The following is a 22,175-nucleotide window of genomic DNA, read 5'->3' as shown; positions in this document are numbered from 1 at the left end:
GCCCGCCGGATCGTGCTGCGCGGCGTCGGCGGCCGGCGGCTTGACGACCTGGAAGCCGTAGTTGTTGCGCACGACAGGCTTGTCGACGGGGAGCCGCCGGAAGAAGCGGCCCATGCTGAGGTCTAATTTGCTCTCGACTGAGCGCAGTTCCCAGTCAGTGTAATTAGGCATTGGGTGCAATGAGCGTTTTCTCACATTGAGGCACTTTCCCAGTTGTGTGGATCTCGTCGAGGGGCATCCCGATTTTATCTGAAAGTCTCCAGAAGCCTGGGGGACAATTAAACGATGACCCTATAATTCTGGTAAGGGAAGAATACCCATACCTGGTATGCAGATCGCTCCGGCTTGTAAATAATATCGCCCGTCCGTGCCTGAAGCAATAGCCATGTCGGTGCCTGAGCCCTCAGGGAATAAATGTACATGCCTTCGATCATAATTGCAAAGTCTTCTTGCACCCTGAAAATGTGATGAGCATTCAATTCGTTCGGTGAACAGGATTCGACTGACAATAACGACGCGACTTTTAATGGCTCCTCCTTATCTAAATCATACGTTACTTGCAGCGGTATAACTGTTATAGTCTTGATTTGGCCTTCGCCATACCAGCCCGATATACCCTTCTCGCTCTTGACCTTCCTCACAACAGCATAAATTGCGGGGTACCGTCTTGATAGGTATTCTGCCAGCTCGTGTACAAACTCTTCTGCTGGAGATGTTTATCCGTGATCATCGAATAAATCAGCACTAACACCAGAAATACCTGCTGCATGGCCGCCAGCAACAACACCAGGTTTAGCGGGCAGCACCTGGACGGCACGCTCGCCGCGAGTCTCTAGTCGATGTTGAACGATCTTGTGGTAGTCAAAGAACTGTTGGTCCAACTATCCGAGGTGTAAGAGGAAATCTTGAGCAAATCAGGTGAATTGACTACACCTCTATCCACTCGTCCCATGCCATATTCCTGATTCCCATCGTTACACTGCGCACCATGAAGCCATCTGCACACTAGAATTTATATGTTCAGAAGCTCACTGGTAGGTTCCCCAACGGAATGGCCGGTAAGGAATGGGCTTGACGGTGCTAATATCATCCGTGAAGGGCTCGACGGGGGGATAGTCGAAATCGACCGGTGTCCACTCTGAGCACGACATGACACACAAACGAACCATATCCACTGTATTTCTACGTGCTTACCTCCAGGTTCTCGCTCCTGCTTCGAGCCAGTGGTGGTGGATGTCTTGCGATCAGAGCGATCGACCGGTGCGCGCGACGAACGGGCCGATCTGGCACGGAGGGCGAGAGCGAGCACAGCACAAACTACGCAAGCAATCACAAGGCCCAGCTCCGAGAAATTAAGTCTGACCGAGAACGACATGGCTGCGGCGCCGAGTCGCAACGCGAGGGAGAGAGATCACAGCACTCCAGTCTCGAGCTCCAGTCCGCGAGGCGAGCGCGTGGCCCTGCAGACGCGATATGCAAATACGCTTTATCTAAACATCTCCTGTAAATCCATTTGAATGTGCCCCGTGTCTGGAACAAGTCTGATAAGAACTGACGTCGGTGTATAGACTGCGGCACTTATCAGGGGCTCGCGGAAATTCGAAACGACGAATATCAAACACCTGGCGCCTGTTGTGCCACAAAGCTACTAGTAGGCAAGCGCTTTTACCCAACTCCTCCCGGAGAACCACGCAAGTAAAGACGACGAGCGAATGAACGAGCGACAGGTGTGGACCGGTGTCAAGTCGGGAAGATTTACGAGGTCGCTGTGAATTGTACACGCCTGTCATGGAGAAGAACTTGACCACATCGCGCTCACCGTTTTGGCTCTTGGACTCTCATGCGCCCCGGCGCTGAGACTCCCGCCAAACCATCCCAAAATCACCATGCCTCCAAACGGTTGTAATCTGGTATGCATGGGCGACAATCGCCGACAAATACCGTTCCAAAATTGACATGTTCAAACCTACTTCGCACACACCAGCTTGTTAGAGTGAAATCGGAGAACTAGTACATTTTAATCTACAACCAGCGACAGCAGATCAGGACACAACCCCATTTCCTCAAGAGCAGGGCGGAGCAATTATGTGCGGCAGAATACAGGCCAAAGAACGTGTCGTGTCAATAATCTAACGATACGGAGGAGAAAGCAGGTGCAGAGTAGGGAGAGGAACCGATATAAATACGGATATGGCGTGTAGATGTTGAATCAAGTCCTTCACAGACACGATGTAAATTGTAGATGAAATCAACCGAGCACGTCTGAAGATGGGGTGAGTATGTTAAAATTTGTGTGTCAGAGAGCAGTACAAGGGTCCGAATGTGCCGGAACGCGGGGCGCGATAAATGTCGGACAGTTGGCGCGGGGTAAGACGCTGCGGGGCCATCGGCACGGATGGCAGCCATCAGGTCGTCGTCGCCCCATGAAATAGTTTTCGATGAAACCTGAGATGCAAAGATGTGCCTAGGGGGGCGCAGTAGCTTTGTTGGTTACCCGGGGCCTTCAGCAAGTGAATGCGGCGGGAGAGGGCGAGAACATATGGTGCGGGTCAACTTCGGGGTGGCTGTAAGTATGGCCGTACGCGGACTGGAGCTGCTGCGCGAGGAGGAACGGTGAATGCGCCGATGGGTGGCCAGCCTGGGCAAAGAATGAAGTCGGGGGATTCTGGGCCGCTTGCACTTGGGCCGCATAGAACGGGTCAGTGGAGGCAAACAAGGACGTGTTCGATGGTGTCAATTCGGATGGAGGGTACTCGTATGAAGGAGAGAGGTGCTGTATGCTGGACCTTCGGGAAACCACACATGAATAACCGCGCGTTGGAGATGACGATGGCGGGTATTGGTCCTGAAAATGAGAGGCCGAAGGGAAGAGAAGTTCCTCGACCATTCGCTCATCTTCGTCCATTTCGTCAAGGTCGGAAATCCTTTCATCCGCTACCCTCTTTTGAGTGGCACCCGCCACACTGGAACTTCGACTCCGAGAGAACTCAACGGTCTCCCAGACGAAATTCGAAGACGGTGTACGAGCAAGAGGCGTATTGTGGCCTCGACGCAATGCGGGATGTGCACTCGCAGGGGGTTGGGACAGCAAAGCCTGTGCAAGCTGCGCCTACGCGTCGCAGACTGTCAGGAGAGCGACTCCGGGGCTCGGAGCGGGAGGACATACATGTAGGTTAGCGATGTCCATGGCCTCCTGGCCGATGTGGTTGGAGTTGAGGGAAGCGATGAGGTCGTCGACGGAGATGCTCATGTTGAAAGAAGGCGAGGGGAGATGGGCAGGGAGCAAGACGCGACCCCGCTCGTGCGGTGCTGAAATGGATCGGGCTGCAGCTGGACTCCCTCATTGGGGTCGACCACGGCGATGTCCGGTCCGGCCTCGGCACCGCCCTACATCGGCCCGGAAAAGGCAACGTTGTCCCGGAGGGTGCCGGCGGCTACGGCTACGCGCCCGTACTCCAGCTGTGCGCTGCGCTCTGCCTCTCCCGTCATCCAGGCTTCATCTCCGTGTAGGTTCCTTCGTCAAATGCAATGAAACCGCAACGGACGAGTCTCGGCAGTGTCTGGCTTGCGAGCTCGATGTGCCCGACGACGACGGCGTCGTTTCACACTCACGCCGTCGGGGTGTTCCGCATGGTCAGGTTCCACGCACTGCCGGTGACGCTTTAGTCCGAGGTTCCTTAGCTCGGCCGGGCCTCCTTGCACGATGCCCGCAAGCAGCCTCATTTAGAAGGGGACCTGGGTCAGGTACTCTCCCAACCTTAATGCTACAGAACACGAAGGTTCGTGGAGAAGCACCAGCCTCAGGACATATCGCACGACATGCGGCGAATAAACTTGGGGGTCCTCGAATCGGTAACAGCCTGTGCGCATTATCCCGCGCAAATCAGCGTCTTATTCACTCCGCCTTGGAACATGCGTTCGCCTCGTTCTCGCTCTCCCGAAGTAAATAATATTAAGCAGCCCGGAGCTGTTGTTGTGCTACAACTGTTCATACATTAGTATTATCCCTCGCACTACGGACCGCATGTATTTACGCAGGGTTGATGTTTCGAAGGCGCTCAGGATGTCCGACATCCGGGTGGTCATCTGCCCAATATACGACATCTCGCAGTATCCTATGACATGGATACCTCAAGAGAGACATACGTTAGACCAGTGTAGTATAGATACAGATAGGCCAATCTAGCCTCTCACACGCTTCTCGAGCCTCGCGACTACCCTCCCCAACCCTCCCCCAGCGTGTATTTTTATTACCGAATCAGTAGTGGTACTCCTCAACTTCTGGACGTGCCTCGATCTACTATGCTATCTGTGCCGCAGGTGGGACAAGCCTGCTATCATACTAGCACACGCAGAGCACTTGGCAATCCCTTAACGGGTGCGTCGTGCGCGGAGTTCCTGTAGGGTTGTGGGTTGACAACCATGTTGATAACAGGTATTCAATCTCGAGCTTCGCCCATTGGCTGCCCGGCGAAATCATGCAGTCTCCAGACGTACGAGCGGTCCGAACATTTGTTCATCCATCTCCAATAACCGCGCGTACTCCACCTAGCCGTACACCTGTATATCAGATTTCGTAGATATCCGAACGGTCAACGGAACACCCGCACCTGGGCCATGGAGGGGCATGCCTTCAAGAGGCTACTGGCGATGCCTTTTAGTGCATCTTTCAATTGAAGTGTTTCTATAAAGTGGTGATCCATGCGATGAAGACACCGGACCACAGTGGCTGAAACACATACCCTTGTCACTAGTGCCAACATCAATCAACGACACCCAACACTTGAGGACACCTTCCAGGATAACGCCTTTCCACTTATGCATCCGAGGCGCACATTCTCTGATTACTACGGCGAGCGCTCTCAGAGAACTGAATTGGAGCTGCTTAGTAGCCACATTCTCGGGGGCCGGTGTTAGTGGGTAGATGAGTTGCGGAACAATCCCCTGCCAGTGGCGAGTAAGCCGGACAGTACAGATTGGGAGCAGCGACGATCAATGTCTGGGAGAAAGATTCTCAACCAGGAGGACTCGGCTGATTCGCACCTTCAGATATCGTACAGACCCGATTCCCAATGCCTGTACGGCCATGGGGAGAACATCGACCGACGCTTCAATCGCATCGGCGTCACGAGCAGCATAGATCCAGACGCCTCCTATGATACCGTCGCCGAGAATCCCGCAAAGTTGATTGAATCGCTCCTCCGATCCGGGTGGCGTAGTCCGCAGTGTCAGGGAGACAAAAGTACAAACGGCTGCCCGAATCAGGCTGGGTGTTTCTGGACTGTGGAGAAATGTAAGACACGTTTTAAGAGACTGACGACGGTTTCTATGAGTCCGGAGTCGGAGGGAGGAAAGCGCGTGACCTACGGACGAGAGCAATCTATCAACACCAGTACGGCAGAGGAGATCCGCGGGCACTTCCTGGAGCATCTCCGTGACCAGTCGAATGCCGTGCATCTTCTGTGGGGCTTCATAGTCGTCTAACATCGTCATCACGGGGGGTATAATCAAATGCCACAGCTTTTCATATACGATGCTCTTCAACGAAGTGGATCAAAATGCGCTGATGGTAACACCTCGTGGTCGAACTTACGCTGCTATGACGGAGGCACCAAGAGAGCGTGTTGACTATTCCCGTATGCAGTTTCCATGTCTGTCCCTCAAGATGATCTAGGTGCGCGAGAGGTCCGCCTGCAGCCCGAGACAACTTCCGACCAGTGGACGGGTTCAGGGAGGGATGAGGGTTGGCATGAAAGACAGGCTTGACGTGTCTAGACAAAATTTCCTGAAGAAGAGACACTTCTGGCGCGCTGTACAACTGTAGTATCCCTAGGCCGAAATAGAATTAGCATTGTAAGAATATTGGCAAGAGCGCACACCTTTTGCATCCCTTCCTGCATCCTCTGATATCCAAGGTCCTTCTCCATCAAAGTGAGCTACTGAGAAGACGACTTGCGCCTGCACCGATAGCGCGAGGTGGGGCTGGGGCCGGACACGAAGGTCAGCAAGCACTGCAGTGGCTCGCCTTTTCCACTCTTCCAAACGAGCAAGAGTGTCCGCATCTGTTAAGGCACTATACTGGGCAAACTCCAGAGCAATTTCCAGTTGCCTGAGAGTAGATTGCAATCTGTCTGAATCAGCCATCCTGTCGAAATTCGCAGTGCGAGTGCATTGTGATCGCGGACAACGGCAGAGAGCGGCAGAGGCGCCGCAAGCACGTCCCAATTTCAAAGCGCACAGTGCATTAGGCGCTCGCGCACCTCCGACTCATTCGTATTCGAGTCCTGGCTTTGCAAAAAAAATCACTACAAATAGTCGCCGATATCCTACTGACAATGAACGGTTCATTGACTCTTACTACACTAGGAGGTCAGTGTGAAAAATGCATAGAATTTTATTGATCTTGACCACCTGCATAGATCCCTTCAACATAACGTACCCAACTGCCATTCAAACCTCACTAGATTCAGGTGCATCTTTTGCAAAATTTGACAAAACCGGCCGATTCGTCGCAGGTGGACGGCCAGATGGCTCAGCCGTCGTATGGGACCTGGACACCAAAGCACCTGTCCGGTGGCTGGAGGGGCATGTGAAAGGTGTCACCAGTGTAGAGTGCGTGGACGCGACTTCCATGATGAATTGTGAGTACTCATTCTCTCCCGGCAGCTGGTCGCGAAATTCGCGCTATGTACTGACCTCGTCGAAGGACTGGAACGTGATCGTATGGGACCTCGCGTCAGAGACCGAGCCCCCACATCGCCGGACGACTGTACGGTTCGATGCGCCCATTGTGACGGCTTCCTTCCATCCTCGGAATAGGTGAGTCGCTCTTATGAAGGTCAAATCGTCAGCGACAGGCTGAATTATGGCAGTCAAATCCTTCTAGTGCTGCTAGGTACAGGAGAGGCATATCTTGTTGACCTCCGGAAGGAACACAGAGGTCGCTTTGAGTTATGTGAGGTTCAAGAAGATAGCGATGAGGAGGGTCAGACGAACCGAACTGCAAGGTCGAGTAAATGTTCCTTACATCTATACCTTGCGTCTGAAGGATGTGGGGAGTAGATCTGCAATGACATGCGCACGATTCGATCCCACAGGACGTCTTGTCTTTGTGGGTACATCAACGGGCTGCATTCTTGTATTCAATACGCGAACCAAATCTGTAAGATTACAGATTTTCCTCCGTATCACATTGATGAAGTTAAGTTGTAAAGATGGTAGCCCGACATAAAATATCAGGCGCTGGTAACATGAAGGGGCTTGATTTCGCAAAGTCGGGGAGGTATGTTATTATATGCGCATCTAATAAGAAGCCACATCGTGACCTAAATTCTCAGACGACTTGTAACTAATTCTTCGGATCGAACACTCCGGCAATTTAATTTGCCCCTCTATCCGCCACCTTCAGCAGACGGCGCATATATCGAGCAGGAGCTTGAGCCTACGTACCGCTTTAATGATCCAATTAATAAGAATGCGTGGCACGCCATGTCGTACAGCCCCGATGGGGAATGGTTGGCAGGCGGTAAGTGACCTTTGTTGCGCTCGAGCTCCCAGGTGTTAGCCCCACGAGCTGCTAAGCTCAGCCTTGCTCATGGTTCATTTTCATTGTCAGGCGCTGCTGATAATGCAACACACAAAATCTACATATGGGATATAACCAACGATGGGCAATTTGCCATTGCATTAGATGGTGGTAGAGAACCTTTGCTACACGTCCACGTATGTCCTTCTCCAATGGCTACGACCTCAGCCCTCAAGTTTTATTTTCAGTGGCATCCGGTCAAACCTGCTATTGCCTCGACCACGAAAAATGGTAACATTCTCATCTGGCATTGTCCGACACCAGAACGCTGGGGTGCTTTCGCGGGTGGTTTTGAGGAGGTAGATGAAAATGTAGAATACGAAGAACGGGAAGACGAATTTGACATCGTGCGTCGTGTCTCCCCCCTTTTCCCTTTTTTCCCTTCCAAATTACGGTTTGGACTTACATGTCGTGATTGCAGGAAGACGAAAGCGAGCTAGCATTGCGTAAACAAAAAGCAGAGGAAGAAGAAGTGGATATTGAAGGGATGACTGGAAATGACGTTGTCAATGATGCTGAACATGCGCAGCGAGTACCCGAGGAAGACGAAGACATTGTCTGGGCGTTGGAAGAACCTGACGACGACTTACGTGGTTGGAAAATGAAAATCATGATGGAGGACGATACAGATAGTAAATGAGTCGTGTCCATCCTTCTGGCTATACTTGCGGTGTTGGTTGCGATTCGATCCAATCGAACATTGCACGAATATGACGGTAAGGTATTCTCGAAATGGTCTGGCAACATGGTGCCTCATACCATGACATACAGGAGGCACAGGTGAATGTCAGGATACCTATCCCTGAAGCGGCGTGTGCATGGTATACTGGTCAACCTGGCAGTCTCGTCTACTCTCGGGGAAGCTTTATGAAATACTGACACCCGAGGGAGGCTTGTGGATCACTTTTGAACATCGCTTATACTTTATGAGCTATTTCGTTTCGCTCGATTTTACATAAAATTACAGAGCATGTAGAAGATATAATGGAATATGTCCATCGTGTACTCCGAGTTGCAGGTATCCGCTTGCCATTGCTTTTGCAAGCTCCGATAGCGCCATGGTTGGTATCTGAATCTTACCGCTCGAAGAATAAATAGCGAGCGATCTTTTTAGTGTCATCATGTACACTCAATTGGTGGATGCGATTGCAAAAACAAGAGTTTCCAAATGCACTGCATACACACTAGAACGAACGCTAGCGATGACAGCGAACAAAGCACTCGGTAGGCGAGATTGATATCGCATCGATGGCATACAGTCTACGAAGGACAATAAGTAATAATTGCAGAAGCATGCACACTATACTACGAATACAAGTCCTATCACAAACTGCCAACTGTAAATTCTTCTCTATGGTTTACGAAGTCACATCTAGTCAACGGTACATCCTCCATATTAACTCGGAGTCCTCATAATCATGCGCTCCCTTCCGGGCGTCCCTGCTGCCCGCTCCAGCATTACATCCTCCTCATCTCGGCTCATATCTCCATCGTCTGTATATATTGAGTCTGCATCACCACTTGCTGTACTTCGCAGGCTCATCGTCTCCGATGATGCCGACGAATGTGGAGGGCGGATAGTGGGTTCGTCGTCCGTGGAGCAATCAAAGTCAGTCTCCGTCCCTGCCTCACTCGCAGCATCCGACGCAGATCTAAAGGAGGGAGAGTAGGGCAGCATATCGTCATGGTCATCCGAGAGACGACTCCTGACGGCTGGTCGTGTGATCCTGTGACGCTGCCCAAAATACGAGTCAACCGCTGCGAAAAAATCTGTGGGCCCTATTGGGGCTCGAGATGCCGTCGACTGAGAAGGCAAATATTGGAAGAGGTCGACATCATCCGGGATCCGAGACTGCAGGTCAACCATTTTCGTGAAATACTCCATTTCCTCGCACGAGATGGTCAAGTGGAAGTCATTGAGCAACAGAAACTGCAGCTCAAGCTGATTTAATTCGGCCAGGGGTAGGCCTCCCACCTACAAAATGGGTCAGCACCGCATTATCCCGAAAAGAGGAACAATAGGGACGCACCTTCGCGTATCGGGAGTTGGTATAAAAGACATCGCTAAAGAATTTGCTGGCTACAGTGACGCCGGCGATTATAAGGCGGTGAATGTTGTACATGTCGATTGGAAACGCTTTCCCGCATGCCTCCTTTGCAAGTCTCGTCATACGGTCAAGATATACCAACAAGGATACGAACACCTCATTGCTCGCCGGACAATACTTGTGAATTCGGGTTAAATAACCCTCCAGGGCGATTGTGGGGACATTGCGCGCATGAAAAGCGAGGGAAGAGGTGGTGGAGAGAGAGTGGCGCGATGCAGTCGTCAACGACCACCACACGGGGGGACGTTGGTCTTTGTGATGCTGAGAGCTCATTAGTTGTGACTGACTAGATGATGGCCCGTAGGCCTCTGCGGGGGTATTTGCATTCAGCTCAGCCATGCGTCTCAGAGCGGTGGCCAGCATCCGCAACAGGGTTTCAGGCTCGTACGTGTGGACGTCAGTGCCCGAGGTATCCGGTTGTACAGGCTCGTTGTCCTCAGCGTCAGACGCGGGTGGCGTATGTGCGTCATCCTCATCGGGCTGATGGTGAATTGGGAGAGGTTGAGAGGATGACAATGATGAAGGTGGCGCAAAGCGATGGGAGGAGACCTCCGAGGGGTCTGGCCTGTTGGGGGGCGGGGCAGTCAGGTTTAAGTAGGAAGAAGAACGAGACGAGGAAGGGAGGATGATGGAAGAATGGAGTTTCCGCTGTGAAGGGCGGGCGGAACGTGAAGCCGAGCTCGAGGACGATGACTGGGGTCGGAGCGGGTGATCTACGGTGGTGAGGGTGGCAGTATGTTGCATGGGGTGCGCGAGAGCAAGCATGGTATGTGCTGCACGGTGAGCTCGGGGACGAGGACGACGGAGACGGGGACTCTGCAGCTGGCTGGGTCGACGAGAACGAGTGCAGAGCGAATGCCAGTGTGAAGCAAAAAACCCGTCGCCTCCAGCGGCACAAGCCCCTCCGTCACGCGTAACGCCCGTCACACCCAGTGGGGCTCTGCGGCGGCGGTCCGCTCGCACGTTCCTGCCCAGGCTCAAATTCAAACTCTATCCATTCAAATGTAGAATCATTACTAGGGGTATTCACATTGATAGTGACTACTCTTCGCATATGCCCGAGCCGACTAGTGCATGGAGAACACTGATATGACTCCTTCGGAAGCTGGAGATCCCTCGCATGACTCGAGTCGCCTGCAATTGAATCAGCCTCTCAGCCTCAATGGGAACCGGTCATCGATGCGGGCATTAGGAACTTCAGACCTCGCACTCGGATCTAATCAGTCAGGATGCTGCCCTTCCGAGGCTGGTGGATCAGGCCTACGATCCAGTCTGCGCCTCTTGATCATCTGGATGTTCATCTCCATAGGTGTCTCTGAGCTATCCGTCAATACTGCGGACGCCTCCAGCTCTGGACTCGCAGCGCTCCTGCGCCTCTTCAGGTTCGTAACCTCAGCGGCAACGTCATCTTGAGGGACCGAGGATGCTTCTTCTTCCTCTCGTTGATCCTGAAATATGCGTTGCATCATGGATCAGTAAGACAATCAACAGATGCGTTCCGCCACAACGACGGACTTACCTCTATGGGTCGCTTCCCCAGCCCGCGGTTGAAATCACCGAGCCCGAGGCTCGCGTCCAGCCTCTCTTTAAATATCGCTACCCGCGACCAGCGGGGTACTGCGTAAGCCTTCCATCTCTTGTTGCCCTCTATCATAGAGTTCGTTGCGATAGTTGGCAGTGCTAGCTGCATTTTTCGTGAAAACCGTGCCTCCCCCTCTAACGTAGCAGATAGAGCGGAGGTGTCTAACACAGCTGGCGCCTTTACTGTGCCAAGTAGATCGTCCACTGTCTCCCAGATTTCTGCACCGGATTTTTCGTTAAGTGTAATCACTTGATGCAATGTTCTAGGGACCTGGGCCTTCACGTTCGCCGCGTCAGGCCTCGCTATATGCGTTGGCGCAATGGGAAGATGCTCGGAGATCGCTTTGGGAGGCTTTCCGGTCTGATGATCCCGACCAACATCATCATTATGAGCGAATGCAAATGCGAGTGCTTGAACGAGATTTTGAGGAACGTATGTCCCTGCGTTTCTTGTTTCATCATCCTGGTTTGCCTTGTCTTTACCATACACGGTGGCTCGTCTTTGTCTTCTCGTCAGGGAAGGAAGTACAACACCGTCGAAAGCGAATGCCTTCCTGGGTCGAAGTTCGCCTTGATTGTCGATCCGCTGTAGTATCGCTCCCGAAGATCCACGCGACTGTTGAGAACTCAAACCGGACGTTGTCCCGGGACCATCGTCTACATTTGAGGAAAATGATGACAAGCCTACTCGTAAGTCATCTGATCTTTCAGGGAGGACATTTGATAGCGTTGAGAACAATGGCATTTGATAATCGAGCGCGTTAGATGTTGGCGAAGTCGTCGCAGGCGTGTGATCCACGACTGTGGCCTCCAGTTCATCTTCAAGTTCAGGCTCTGCTTCAGGTTCAGTAGCTGTTTCAAGAACTGTCCACGACGGGCTGTCTTCTGGGCCGCCGGAAGGCCCAGTAATGGTCTCGACTGGCGCTCGATCATTTCCTGGAAGGGGTTCAGGTTTCTTCTTCGGAGTCACCACCACATAAAATGGATTGCGCCTGGGCATGTGACTTGAGGATGGCACATCATTCATTGGGAGTGAGCCTTTATGCTCAACTGCCCATGTGACAAGATCTTTGTCCCAGTGAGCAACTCCAAGCCTGTTATCCAGGTTCTTTCCTACTCACTTTCTTCTGATGTAACTATATCAGAGTTCAAAAGAACAAAATTTGGTGCAACAGGTGATGGCTGTAAGATTATATGTGACATTCAGCTTGCTGTTAAAAGATTAAATCAGTGATGAACAATGAGAATAAATATGCAAAATGCATGTAAAATGTGATAGTAATTCCAATGAACATTAACTTGAATGTGAATGCAAGTATCACAATGACCTTGCAATACTTTCAAATGAGACAACAAGAAACAGGCCAGGATGACAAGCCATGGATGTATCTACCAGTATCTATGCTATCCAAGTGATGACAACATCTGGCTCAAACATATGTTTGTTAACACTCATGACACTCATGTGGTCATTACAGATCCACAATTTACCATAACTTATGAAGTTATAGAGCAATGTAAAGGTAAGACTTACCTCTGAATCTGGGTCAGGACAAGCAAATAGGTTAGAAAACAGTGGTGAAAGATAAGCCAGGAGAATGACAAGTGCAGGTAGTATTTAGTAGGTATGGAGTTGTGTTGTTTAATGTTTGTGAGTGTTTGTTGTCATGTGATCAACCAATCATGCTCATGCATGTGATTCTATATGGCAGACTGCCACCTCATGTCCAAATTTTCTAAGTGCCTGGTTTTGTTGTTTACATGCTCCCTAATGCATATAGATCCTGTGTACAAACAAGATGACACATCTCTCCAGCAAGATGCAACATCTATCAATAGTCAATTGTGTCATGATATGATAGTTGCTGTGAATTCCCTTTCCATAACTGTCAGGCAGAGGAACTCACAATCACTTAGGAGATTTACTAAACAGAATATGAACAGCTAGAATGCAGCTCTTAGTACCACATGCATCACACTATAACATATGAGGATGATACAATCATAAGGATTTTAAGATGTAGTAGCCATATATCCACCAGCACCATAGGCAGCATATTGCAGCTAGCATGCACACCCATCACTTAACAGTGACTCATCAGTAATACACCATATACACATATCAATGATGCATCCACGTTCTGTCACCCATATTGATGCCGAAGGGCTATATCTAAGTCACACGATAGATAAATACGTACAGACAAACAGACAGTATGAGAATCCACAGGACACACGAAGAATCATAGTTCGTCGCGCGGCTCCTCTTCTGCGCGAAGTGGCAAGCACACGGCTGGGGAAGTTGCTGTGAACTGATACTCGCACTTCTCCGGCTCTGCCACAGTCAAAAGCTCATTCTCGATCCCACAGCTGAAGACGACCTGTTCAAAGGCAGAAAAATTATGGTGAGCATGCTGATAATCAAATTCGACTCGCGCGACGTACGGTAACGCTTCGCATAGGACCATTCCAACACTTCGTCCCTTGAGTGTAATGTTGCTTGCCGTAATATTCAGGCGAACCCACGGCGGCGCCGGTGTCCCAAGAAGAGAATTTGCTACCACGAACATCAGGAACCTCTCAATTCTTGAATACCGTCTTCACTTACCCTAAGCTCTGGGTAGAGCCACCCTTATTAGGTTTTTGTCTGGCTTCATCAAAGAGGCAGACTTCGTAGGTGTATCTATAGATTCAGAGACAACGTCAGGTATGATTCATAGGTGATAATTATAGAACTTACTCTCCGGTATCCTTCGATAGGCACGTTCCTTGTAACCGTTTCCACTCGCCTTCGGAGCCGAACCATGTAGGATCAAACAAGTGCGAGAGCTCCTCTTCCGCTTTCTTCTGTTCTTGTTTAACGGCACTCAGATTCTTGTCGGCATCGTTGAAGGCCTGGCGTGCCTTCGAATTGTCTGATTTACCAGTGCGTCTACTGCATCAACAAGGGATTAAGGAGATGCGCGCAATCACACGAACCTGTGGACGTCGCTGTCGTACCACTAGTCAAGCCGAACGACTGAAGCCACGAAGAGACAGTTTGAAGGAAGGCTTCGAATGGCGGAAGAAAAGCGTCAGGGATGTATGCCGTTAGATCATATACTACCGATATAATCGGCGATGTAGTTCAAAATTGAACATAAGTGACTTACGAGGTGAGTCCGATACTGGGGCTCCTATATGCTTGTCATGTTCTATGAGTAAAGTTTCATAATCGCTGTTGATCAGACTGTCGAGCTTTTTGTCGAGTTGTTCTGCAGTCCATTCGCCCTCGAGCTCTTGTTCCTGTTGCGAAGGGACTTCTTGCTTGTGACTTTCGTCATCTTTCGCAACGTCGTTGATATGAGGCAGACCTGCGAGCGCTTCCCAGCCACGAACAGCCTCCAAAACCGCCATGTCTTGATAATTCGGATTGTAGCCCAGGCGGAGCGCATCGAGAATATCACCCAACGCCTTTTCTCGTTCAAGATGCAGCTTGTACTCGGATTCGAGGGCCTTGAGCGCACGTGAATGTTCCATGAGAGATGCATATAACGCTGAAGATAAATGAGAAAATAACAGAAACGCTCAGTGAACAAGATCTATAACTTACGGGACTGCTTTTTATACTCCAAAGCCGTAGCAGAAATTGATTCCGCTCGATCTAGAATATCTGGAGAGCGCGTTAAGAGACAACTATGTTGGTGAAAGCATTTCTAACCTTTCAGCCGCGCAACCTCATCTTCTCGTACTGCAATTTCTTGTTTTGCCGTAGTGATCTGGCCCTCTAACCGCCTCTTTTCCTTCTGCGCAGAAGCGATATACAATGTGCGGATTTTCGAGCCCTATGAATCACTCCAAGATAAGAGTACAAGAATTGCGATCCAAAACAACTTACTGTGCTTTGAACTTTTCGTTTGGCTGCTTGCTCTTCTTGATATACTGCCCCAACCTCCTTACATACATTCGGACAGATGCCCAGGCGTTCGTCTGAGCCGTCACAGCATTCAGGCTCTTGATGGGAGTCAGAGTTCCGGACTACGATAGAAATGCATCGACTCACCGCAGAGTCCATCTCCAACTCGCGTACTAGGTATATGTGCACCTATGTGACCCTCGTTCCTGCAGTAGAATATACCATTGGGACACGCCCCAGTACCTGTAGAGGTAGATATTTTAATATAATATATTATGCTTTAAAAGTCTTCCTAACCAGGCTCATCGCTTCCGTCAGGGCAGTCACAATAATCATCGTTTACGGCCGACCACGAGATTGTCTTCGAACCATCAAGACAAGTCCACGGCGCCGACGGCGAGCCTGGCGATTGATAACGAGAGAGAAGAGATAGAGAGACTCCGTGCGTTTTGTCGACGCCAGCAAGTACAGGAATAGGCAGCGCGAGCAATAGCCAGGGTACCATGGATGGTCGACGTGGAGGACTCGACACAGCTGACGCGCGATTTGACTGTTCCTCTGACAAGCGCCCTCCGATCATACGCAGCTCCCAAAAAGGCAGGCGAACAGGGACCCTTTGCTAGACTCTGGCGGTAAACGAATCATTCTTGTAGTGGATTAAAAATGATTGTGTACACCGCAGTACAACAGGTATATGCGAAGCCAGAAACGCATCACAGCGTGGTAACTGGATCAGATACCCTAGTACAACTAGCTAATTGGCAGGTAGGACCACGCCACGGCGTTGATGCAGAAATTCGTGTATGGGGTAATAACAAAAGTGGCGTACGAATGAAGCCATGCTGGTGGTCGCGGCCTCAAGGGTAATATCGTAGTACGATCTGACTGCAACATGTAGAATACATCAGTGGGTAAGCGTGTTCAGTGGAGAATATGCGTCCGAGACACTTGGATATCGACTCAACTTGACGTTCACACGAAAGGATAGGGTGCGGGAAAGTTGCACATACGCCGAAATCAGGAGGCTGTGAGATGGGTTTATATCAACCACAATACATTTTGCGATGCCGAATGACTAGAATCCATATATCTTACTGTAAGAATGACAAATGTAATACTTTGCAGACTGTGCCGGGCATCTAGCAACGAATGGAGGAAACTGCGGAGTAACGCGGCATTTTGGATGCTCGGACCCCCATAGTCACTAACTAGTGACTAAGTACTACTGGCAGTAGCATGAGTGCGAACTTCGAAATGCGCGCCACTGGCACGAAATAGACACCCAAAGTTTCAACCCCGCTCGGGGATAGCCGCTGTCTCTAATCGCCCCGTTGCGGTTCTCTGCGAAACCTTCAGCACTCTCGGAAGGCCGTCAAGACAATGGTAAGCGGTTCATTTTGTTGCAGGACGCGACCAACATGTCGTATGGATACCGCTACGAGGCGTTGTGCCGAAGAGCGGTGTCTACTACGATGGATTGGGCTGATTGCTTTAGGATAACATACCCGGGCAAACGCTGACGATGATTCTGTAAACAGGCCAAGGCTAAGGCAGCACCCACATCGTCGAGCGGCGGCAAGGCTGCAAAAAAGAAAAAATGGTCCAAGGGAAAGGTCAAGGACAAAGCGCAGCACGCCGTCATCCTTGACAAGCCCACTTTCGATCGTATCATGAAGGAAGTCCCGACTTTCCGATTCATCAGCCAGAGTATCCTCATTGAGCGACTGAAGATCAATGGGAGCTTGGCCCGGGTAGCTATCAGGCACCTGGAGAAGGAGGGGCAAATCAAGCGGATTGTCCACCACAGCGACCAGCTGATCTACAGTGAGTCTCTATGTACTCGTTGCGAAGTGGTGAGCTGATCGTTGGTACCACAGCACGGTCAACGGGTGGCACGGACTGATATCGTTGTACTGTCTCCTGCTCTCGCATGCATATTCAGACTGCATATGTATTCACACCATTATAAAATGTGCTATGACATGCCCCACATCTCTGATCCCGATTCTCCCCATAAGATGCGAGTATTTCATGCTTGTTTGAGTGCGCTTTGCGATAAGAGTGGTCATAGGACAATAGCCTGTGTAGGAGGTATGTCCCACATCTCATTCCGCGAGGCATGGCTTGCGGCGTGATATCCAGATACCGGTGTAATCGTGAATGTGATTCGACTGTGGTAGTTCTGCGCGTGTCCTCTTTTGCGATACAGTCGGCAATCCCTGCCCTGCACCGCGCCATCCCATCTTCTCAAAAACAGCCAAAGCGGACAGCCCATTGTCCGACGCCCAAGCGTCTGCCGAGATAGGCGCCTTGCCGCAGGCGGATGCATTTGGAACCAAGCCACCGTGTGGCGTACGCCTTGTCTGCGTGCCGGTTTCTAACGCTTCTTCACGGAACTCGGTGCCCTTACGTGTGGAACATAAAGGCTCAGCCGAGAATGTTGCGCAGCCCGACCATCTCTTGGGCCCATCAGTGGCACAGCGTTGTGGCCCTCCTGGCTGCGTATATAGACCTCGCAGCCATGGCCGGTGGCTTTAGTTTTCCACCCACTTCCACTACTGTCTCGCACACCTCCTGTGTCCTTCATACTCAATGTCATCATCCAGCATCATGGTCGTCGACGAGCTTGATTATTACTCTCAAGACACTCTGCTACTGTGGATGTTAGGTTCACCGGTCAATTGGGGATTCGTCGGTATGTCTCGGTTTTTGATTGTGCGTCCACATGCTTATGACTTGCAGACTACATGCTTGACTACATAGTTGTGGCGGTACAGCGCTCGCGTATGAGACCCAACCATAGGCTGAAGGATGTATTCTTCACCAATACCGTTAAGAATATCGTTGAGAAGTCACAAGTCGAAATGCGCATGCTCCTGGTCGCCCTCACGTATGTCGACCGCGCCTGCGAAAATATAACGGGGGATGGGGATGAGTGGGTCTGCGAACAACTTTTCATTGGTGCACTCATGCTTGCAGACAAGGTATGTCCGTATCCATCTCACCTTGATGGTTATTGACTCATTAGTTACTTTCTAGTATACCAATGATCAAAACGTCAATATAAGAGCATGGCTATCCTGGGTGTCGGTTATGAGGCAATGCGACCTAGTCCGCATCGAGCGCAACTTTCTGAAACTTCTCAACTACGACCTTCATATTCAGGACTCGGACCTCTTGCGACATTTCAAGCCAGTATATGCCTTGTGCATAAAGAATGAGGGGTATTCTCAATCGTTCTTCGAACGTCAAGAGTCGTCCAAAGTCTCCTCGTCCATCAGCGAGCTTCCACCTTCTCGTCGAGCAATTCAGCGACCCACTGCTGTTCGTGCTCCTGTAGCAATGCGCATACCACAGAGATCATGTGGCTTCCATGGGTGCGACGGCACTTGCCCTAGTTCCCAGTCATCTCCCTCGTCTCCCATGGTCGCCACGCCACCGGACAATTCTCTGCTCTCGCTCGCGCTGCCTGGATCCTATCGTTCTCAACGAGCGCAGACCCGAAATTTGCGCGCGTTCCGACCATACGAAATGGCCGATCGATCACGCAAGACGACCCCAGGTTGGCGCAGTGCGGGAGCATCGGACGCATCTAGTTTCTACGTCAAGTACAATCCAACAACAATCTTCCCTCCACCACAAGGTTCTCTACCCCGATATAACTACGCATCATCGTCACGTAGGCCGTGGGCTCTATACTCATAATCTGAACTGTGCCCAGCTTTATGGTCCCAACATCATTCACACGCATACTTGAGGAACACGCAAGTCCTCCCGCCCATCCGTCAGTCGGTCCGTTTATCGCACCAGACAGGCGCGTTTCGTTGTTTCCCAGCTGAACCAACATCCGCATTTACGGGAATTTGGCCTCAGTGCCTTTCGTTCGCGTCCATTCGCCAATTATTCTGGAGATTCATTTCGCCCATGCGGACAACGGCTTGTATACCTGATGTATCTCATACACTTGTCCCCCCGCATTCATGATACCCTCGCAATTCCTTCAGGACGCTGCAGTAAGCTATCTGTCAGCGTGACCGTCCTGCTCTGTTATCGGGACCCAGAATGTAGCATAGCGTCGCTTCTTCTCTCGGGCATGTATCTGTAAATACATCATTTTTTGAAATTCTCTCATCGCCCGTGCCGTCGTAGCAGTATAGGAATGTACAAGACCCCAGTAGCCTGGAATAGCGCGCTTCAGGTACTTGATAGCTGTCAAGATACTTAGCGCCGCCTTGGTTATGACAGCGGTCTACGGGCGCCTAACGTTCTTCATTCGAGCCGCCACTCCGCCTTCGAGTATCTGTGCCAGTATCTTCGGGTTTTACCTGTGCAGAACCATAGATGAATCCGTGGAACATATCAGAAAGATAACAATGCTCTTGTACTTTGGGTGGCTGCCATCCATCGTCAGCGACGCAAAAGCACAAAGGACCGGTGACGCCACAAGGTGAGAAAGCATACATTCAGACCCCACTCAAGGCAATAATGCAATCATATCCTGATTTTGGTGTGCGTATCAAGTCATCATATGAATGATATGCTAGTCCAAGGTGGCGTGCGCTAGCTGCCAATTACGCTCAGGACGTGCACGGCATAATGCAAGAGACGTGCATGTGGTTCTCGTGCATACCAACTTGGACGTGTAATACCTGCGCACCGTTTTCCTGAATCGATATTACTGCTGACTTGTGCTGGGTTTGGAATTATTCCGTGCCGCATGTCCACTCTTGTGGCATCCTTGGTCACGAACAATGGCTTTCGTGGCTCAGCCACATTAAACCAAAATCAGTCATGGATAAAGAGATTTTCGACCCTGCTTTAGTTCGCTACATTCTAGTAGTTTTGTTCATCCTTTCTCTATCGCATCCGATGGATCCTTCAAAATCCCCCAGCTATTCCTTTTTTCGTTGCGACATGTCTACCTCTAGAATCTCTCCCAACAGCCAAATCGACTTCTTACTTCACGATCCTGCGCTGGTGGAGATGATCTACACACCGGTCAATTGGGGATTAGTCGGTGAGCTGACGCTGTTTTCGTCAGCGTGCCGGGAGTATAGCTCAAACGCAATCATGTAGACTATCTAGTGAACCGTACTACTGACGCTATCAGCTGCTCAACGCTCTTCTCTCATGCTCTGAAGACCGCATTCTTTGTCAATTTCGTCAAAGACATCATAATCAAATCCAGAGCCATGACTCCAATGTTACTCGTCGCTCTTGGGTACATGAGTCGAGCAGGTCGAGCATTATTGGATAATCTTCTTCACCAATGGAGATGCGAGCAACTCTTTCTCGGGGCATTGATACTCGCATCAAAGGTGTGATCAATCTCGGGCCCGCTTCTCATTGGCATCGTGCTGATGGAGCCGCTGTGAATACAGTACATTTATGAAGAGCCTATGGGAGCTGCTCAATGGGCGTCTTTAACTGGAATCTTCAGCGTAAAAGATATCAACCGTATCGAGCGCGAATACCTTATTCTGATCCAGTACAACCTTGGAATTTGCGAGGCTGATCTACTCGCACATTACGAGCCAGTCTTCTCCCGCGCAAATTCCAATGTTGCGCAATTGCGGGCACTTCAAGGATCCTGGTCAACAACGGCTAGCGATGTCGTCCCGATCAATGCCATTCTACCGACCTGCACGACACAGGCACAATTACTCACATTCCCAGCCTCCGGTCCCAGCTCGAACGGTCCGTCGTCTGACACACCAAAGGTCACAGCGCCCGGTCATTGTCCAGACCCATCGTCGCGCTATCATGCCCCTAATGCCTCCATCTTTTCTCACACTCGGAGTTTTCTGCGCACCAGCGTAGTACACCTATCACCATGTGCCGCCGGTTTTTGCCTCCCGCCACTTACATTCCCTTTGGGGCCTGACATCTCCGTCCTACCTTCGCTCCGGACCTTGTTCACGGAGCACCTATGTGAACCGAGTTATGTTGGATGCGAACCGTAATTGCTACCGTTATTCGCCAAAATGAAATCGCACGCCACCATACGCCTGCGCTTCCAGATATCAGAACAGATTCGAGGCAAGTGCGATTCCATGGATGGCCGTCTCGACCATTACACTTCGGGGCCGAAAGGCTGCCTAACGTCCAAACTATTTTCCATTTGTCGAGTCGAAAGTGGAAGAAGACGCAAACATCAATGAATATCTCACCCACTGCGGTGACTGGACGCCTCCCTGAATCATATAAAGGCTTACACGGCTCGTTAAATGTTGCCCGCTGCCCTGGCCGACCGCCGCTGGATGCCATATCTGGACTTCCCTTCACCTGCACTCACCCAGATCTACCCCCTCCTCTTGTGTGCACGAAGTTTTTTTCCAGTGCTGTCCTTCTGAGGTGCACTCTCAAGCGTTTGTGGCTAGGGCAGATGTGCCTCAGTGGCAAACGTATCTGTGTACTAATATACGATGGTCTCCAAATTCACAATGGACATCTGTTGGAACTTTGTACAACTACTCATAAATCAAGTGACATTAAGTTTGTACTTGAAAATAACATTCAATTCCATTGAAGTTCACAGCTTTCATTGCCATTGCCGAAGACGTATACTTTCGAGGGCACTCGCGATCTTGATCGGATTACGTACCGTCGGATAACTTGAACTCGAACTCAGATCACACATTTTACTTCCTCCGGGCTTAGTATGGTAAGCTATCTTCGTTCGGTTTGAGCATCTCAATCCTGTTCACGATCCTATGCTGAAGCCTGAAACTGTAGTCGTCTGCTCAGACAGTTTCAGTCTCGTGAACCCTCGGTTATATGCCATGTGTATCACTGGCAGCGTGTGTACCCAGTAGTTCTAATATGTGTAACTCGAAGTCTCTTGGATCAAACTCTATTGGACTACTACAAGGTCATTTTGATTGCTTATGACACGCCTTCAGGCCACTGAAAACAGATACTCTCCCGCTGCCCTAGGTCTCTCGTACCACAGTTCTTCTGGCTTGTGCCCGCGTGTTCCGTATCTATTGCGCACTTCTGCACTGAG

At 50.5% G+C, this 22,175-nt stretch overlaps 11 protein-coding genes across 11 annotated transcripts; 5 read left to right on the top strand and 6 right to left on the bottom strand.

Annotated features, from left to right (window-relative positions):
• Positions 1-278: 278 nt before the first annotated feature.
• On the bottom strand, positions 279-1,375 carry FIBRA_06148 (uncharacterized protein; the record flags this gene model as incomplete). Its single annotated transcript, XM_012327885.1, has 6 exons — positions 279-456; positions 508-706; positions 761-881; positions 934-979; positions 1,033-1,138; positions 1,195-1,375. 6 exons carry the CDS (start codon positions 1,373-1,375, stop codon positions 279-281), a joined length of 831 nt encoding a protein of 276 aa, XP_012183275.1.
• Positions 1,376-2,503: 1,128 nt separating this feature from the next.
• On the bottom strand, positions 2,504-3,250 carry FIBRA_06147 (uncharacterized protein; the record flags this gene model as incomplete). Its single annotated transcript, XM_012327884.1, has 2 exons — positions 2,504-3,109; positions 3,167-3,250. 2 exons carry the CDS (start codon positions 3,248-3,250, stop codon positions 2,504-2,506), a joined length of 690 nt encoding a protein of 229 aa, XP_012183274.1.
• Positions 3,251-4,476: 1,226 nt separating this feature from the next.
• FIBRA_06146 (uncharacterized protein) lies at positions 4,477-6,144 on the bottom strand (the record flags this gene model as incomplete). Its single annotated transcript, XM_012327883.1, has 7 exons — positions 4,477-4,548; positions 4,611-4,684; positions 4,743-4,944; positions 5,044-5,313; positions 5,368-5,538; positions 5,594-5,829; positions 5,880-6,144. 7 exons carry the CDS (start codon positions 6,142-6,144, stop codon positions 4,477-4,479), a joined length of 1,290 nt encoding a protein of 429 aa, XP_012183273.1.
• Positions 6,145-6,335: 191 nt separating this feature from the next.
• FIBRA_06145 (uncharacterized protein) lies at positions 6,336-7,062 on the top strand (the record flags this gene model as incomplete). Its single annotated transcript, XM_012327882.1, has 4 exons — positions 6,336-6,369; positions 6,420-6,612; positions 6,667-6,819; positions 6,873-7,062. The coding sequence occupies 4 exons, from the start codon at positions 6,336-6,338 to the stop codon at positions 7,060-7,062; spliced, it is 570 nt and encodes a 189-aa protein (XP_012183272.1).
• Positions 7,063-7,250: 188 nt separating this feature from the next.
• Positions 7,251-8,225, top strand: FIBRA_06144 (uncharacterized protein; the record flags this gene model as incomplete). The annotated part of the gene is made up of 5 exons (XM_012327881.1): positions 7,251-7,282; positions 7,338-7,525; positions 7,616-7,722; positions 7,774-7,932; positions 8,007-8,225. The coding sequence occupies 5 exons, from the start codon at positions 7,251-7,253 to the stop codon at positions 8,223-8,225; spliced, it is 705 nt and encodes a 234-aa protein (XP_012183271.1).
• Positions 8,226-8,981: 756 nt separating this feature from the next.
• FIBRA_06143 (uncharacterized protein) lies at positions 8,982-10,458 on the bottom strand (the record flags this gene model as incomplete). Its single annotated transcript, XM_012327880.1, has 2 exons — positions 8,982-9,560; positions 9,616-10,458. 2 exons carry the CDS (start codon positions 10,456-10,458, stop codon positions 8,982-8,984), a joined length of 1,422 nt encoding a protein of 473 aa, XP_012183270.1.
• Positions 10,459-10,913: 455 nt separating this feature from the next.
• On the bottom strand, positions 10,914-12,301 carry FIBRA_06142 (uncharacterized protein; the record flags this gene model as incomplete). The annotated part of the gene is made up of 2 exons (XM_012327879.1): positions 10,914-11,141; positions 11,213-12,301. The coding sequence occupies 2 exons, from the start codon at positions 12,299-12,301 to the stop codon at positions 10,914-10,916; spliced, it is 1,317 nt and encodes a 438-aa protein (XP_012183269.1).
• Positions 12,302-13,517: 1,216 nt separating this feature from the next.
• FIBRA_06141 (uncharacterized protein) lies at positions 13,518-15,674 on the bottom strand (the record flags this gene model as incomplete). Its single annotated transcript, XM_012327878.1, has 11 exons — positions 13,518-13,655; positions 13,720-13,831; positions 13,883-13,957; positions 14,015-14,189; positions 14,254-14,376; positions 14,427-14,810; positions 14,867-14,926; positions 14,975-15,098; positions 15,152-15,267; positions 15,317-15,412; positions 15,467-15,674. 11 exons carry the CDS (start codon positions 15,672-15,674, stop codon positions 13,518-13,520), a joined length of 1,611 nt encoding a protein of 536 aa, XP_012183268.1.
• A 913-nt stretch (positions 15,675-16,587) lies between these two features.
• FIBRA_06140 (uncharacterized protein) lies at positions 16,588-17,072 on the top strand (the record flags this gene model as incomplete). The annotated part of the gene is made up of 3 exons (XM_012327877.1): positions 16,588-16,629; positions 16,708-16,993; positions 17,047-17,072. 3 exons carry the CDS (start codon positions 16,588-16,590, stop codon positions 17,070-17,072), a joined length of 354 nt encoding a protein of 117 aa, XP_012183267.1.
• A 689-nt stretch (positions 17,073-17,761) lies between these two features.
• Positions 17,762-18,874, top strand: FIBRA_06139 (uncharacterized protein; the record flags this gene model as incomplete). Its single annotated transcript, XM_012327876.1, has 3 exons — positions 17,762-17,864; positions 17,912-18,153; positions 18,209-18,874. The coding sequence occupies 3 exons, from the start codon at positions 17,762-17,764 to the stop codon at positions 18,872-18,874; spliced, it is 1,011 nt and encodes a 336-aa protein (XP_012183266.1).
• A 1,209-nt stretch (positions 18,875-20,083) lies between these two features.
• Positions 20,084-21,132, top strand: FIBRA_06138 (uncharacterized protein; the record flags this gene model as incomplete). The annotated part of the gene is made up of 3 exons (XM_012327875.1): positions 20,084-20,186; positions 20,246-20,487; positions 20,551-21,132. The coding sequence occupies 3 exons, from the start codon at positions 20,084-20,086 to the stop codon at positions 21,130-21,132; spliced, it is 927 nt and encodes a 308-aa protein (XP_012183265.1).
• Positions 21,133-22,175: the final 1,043 nt, after the last annotated feature.

This window comes from Fibroporia radiculosa (assembly GCF_000313525.1).
Source record: "Fibroporia radiculosa TFFH 294 genomic supercontigs, scaffold6100, whole genome shotgun sequence".
NCBI lineage: Eukaryota > Fungi > Basidiomycota > Agaricomycetes > Polyporales > Fibroporiaceae > Fibroporia > Fibroporia radiculosa.
This window is presented reverse-complemented; position numbering and strand designations above follow the sequence as displayed.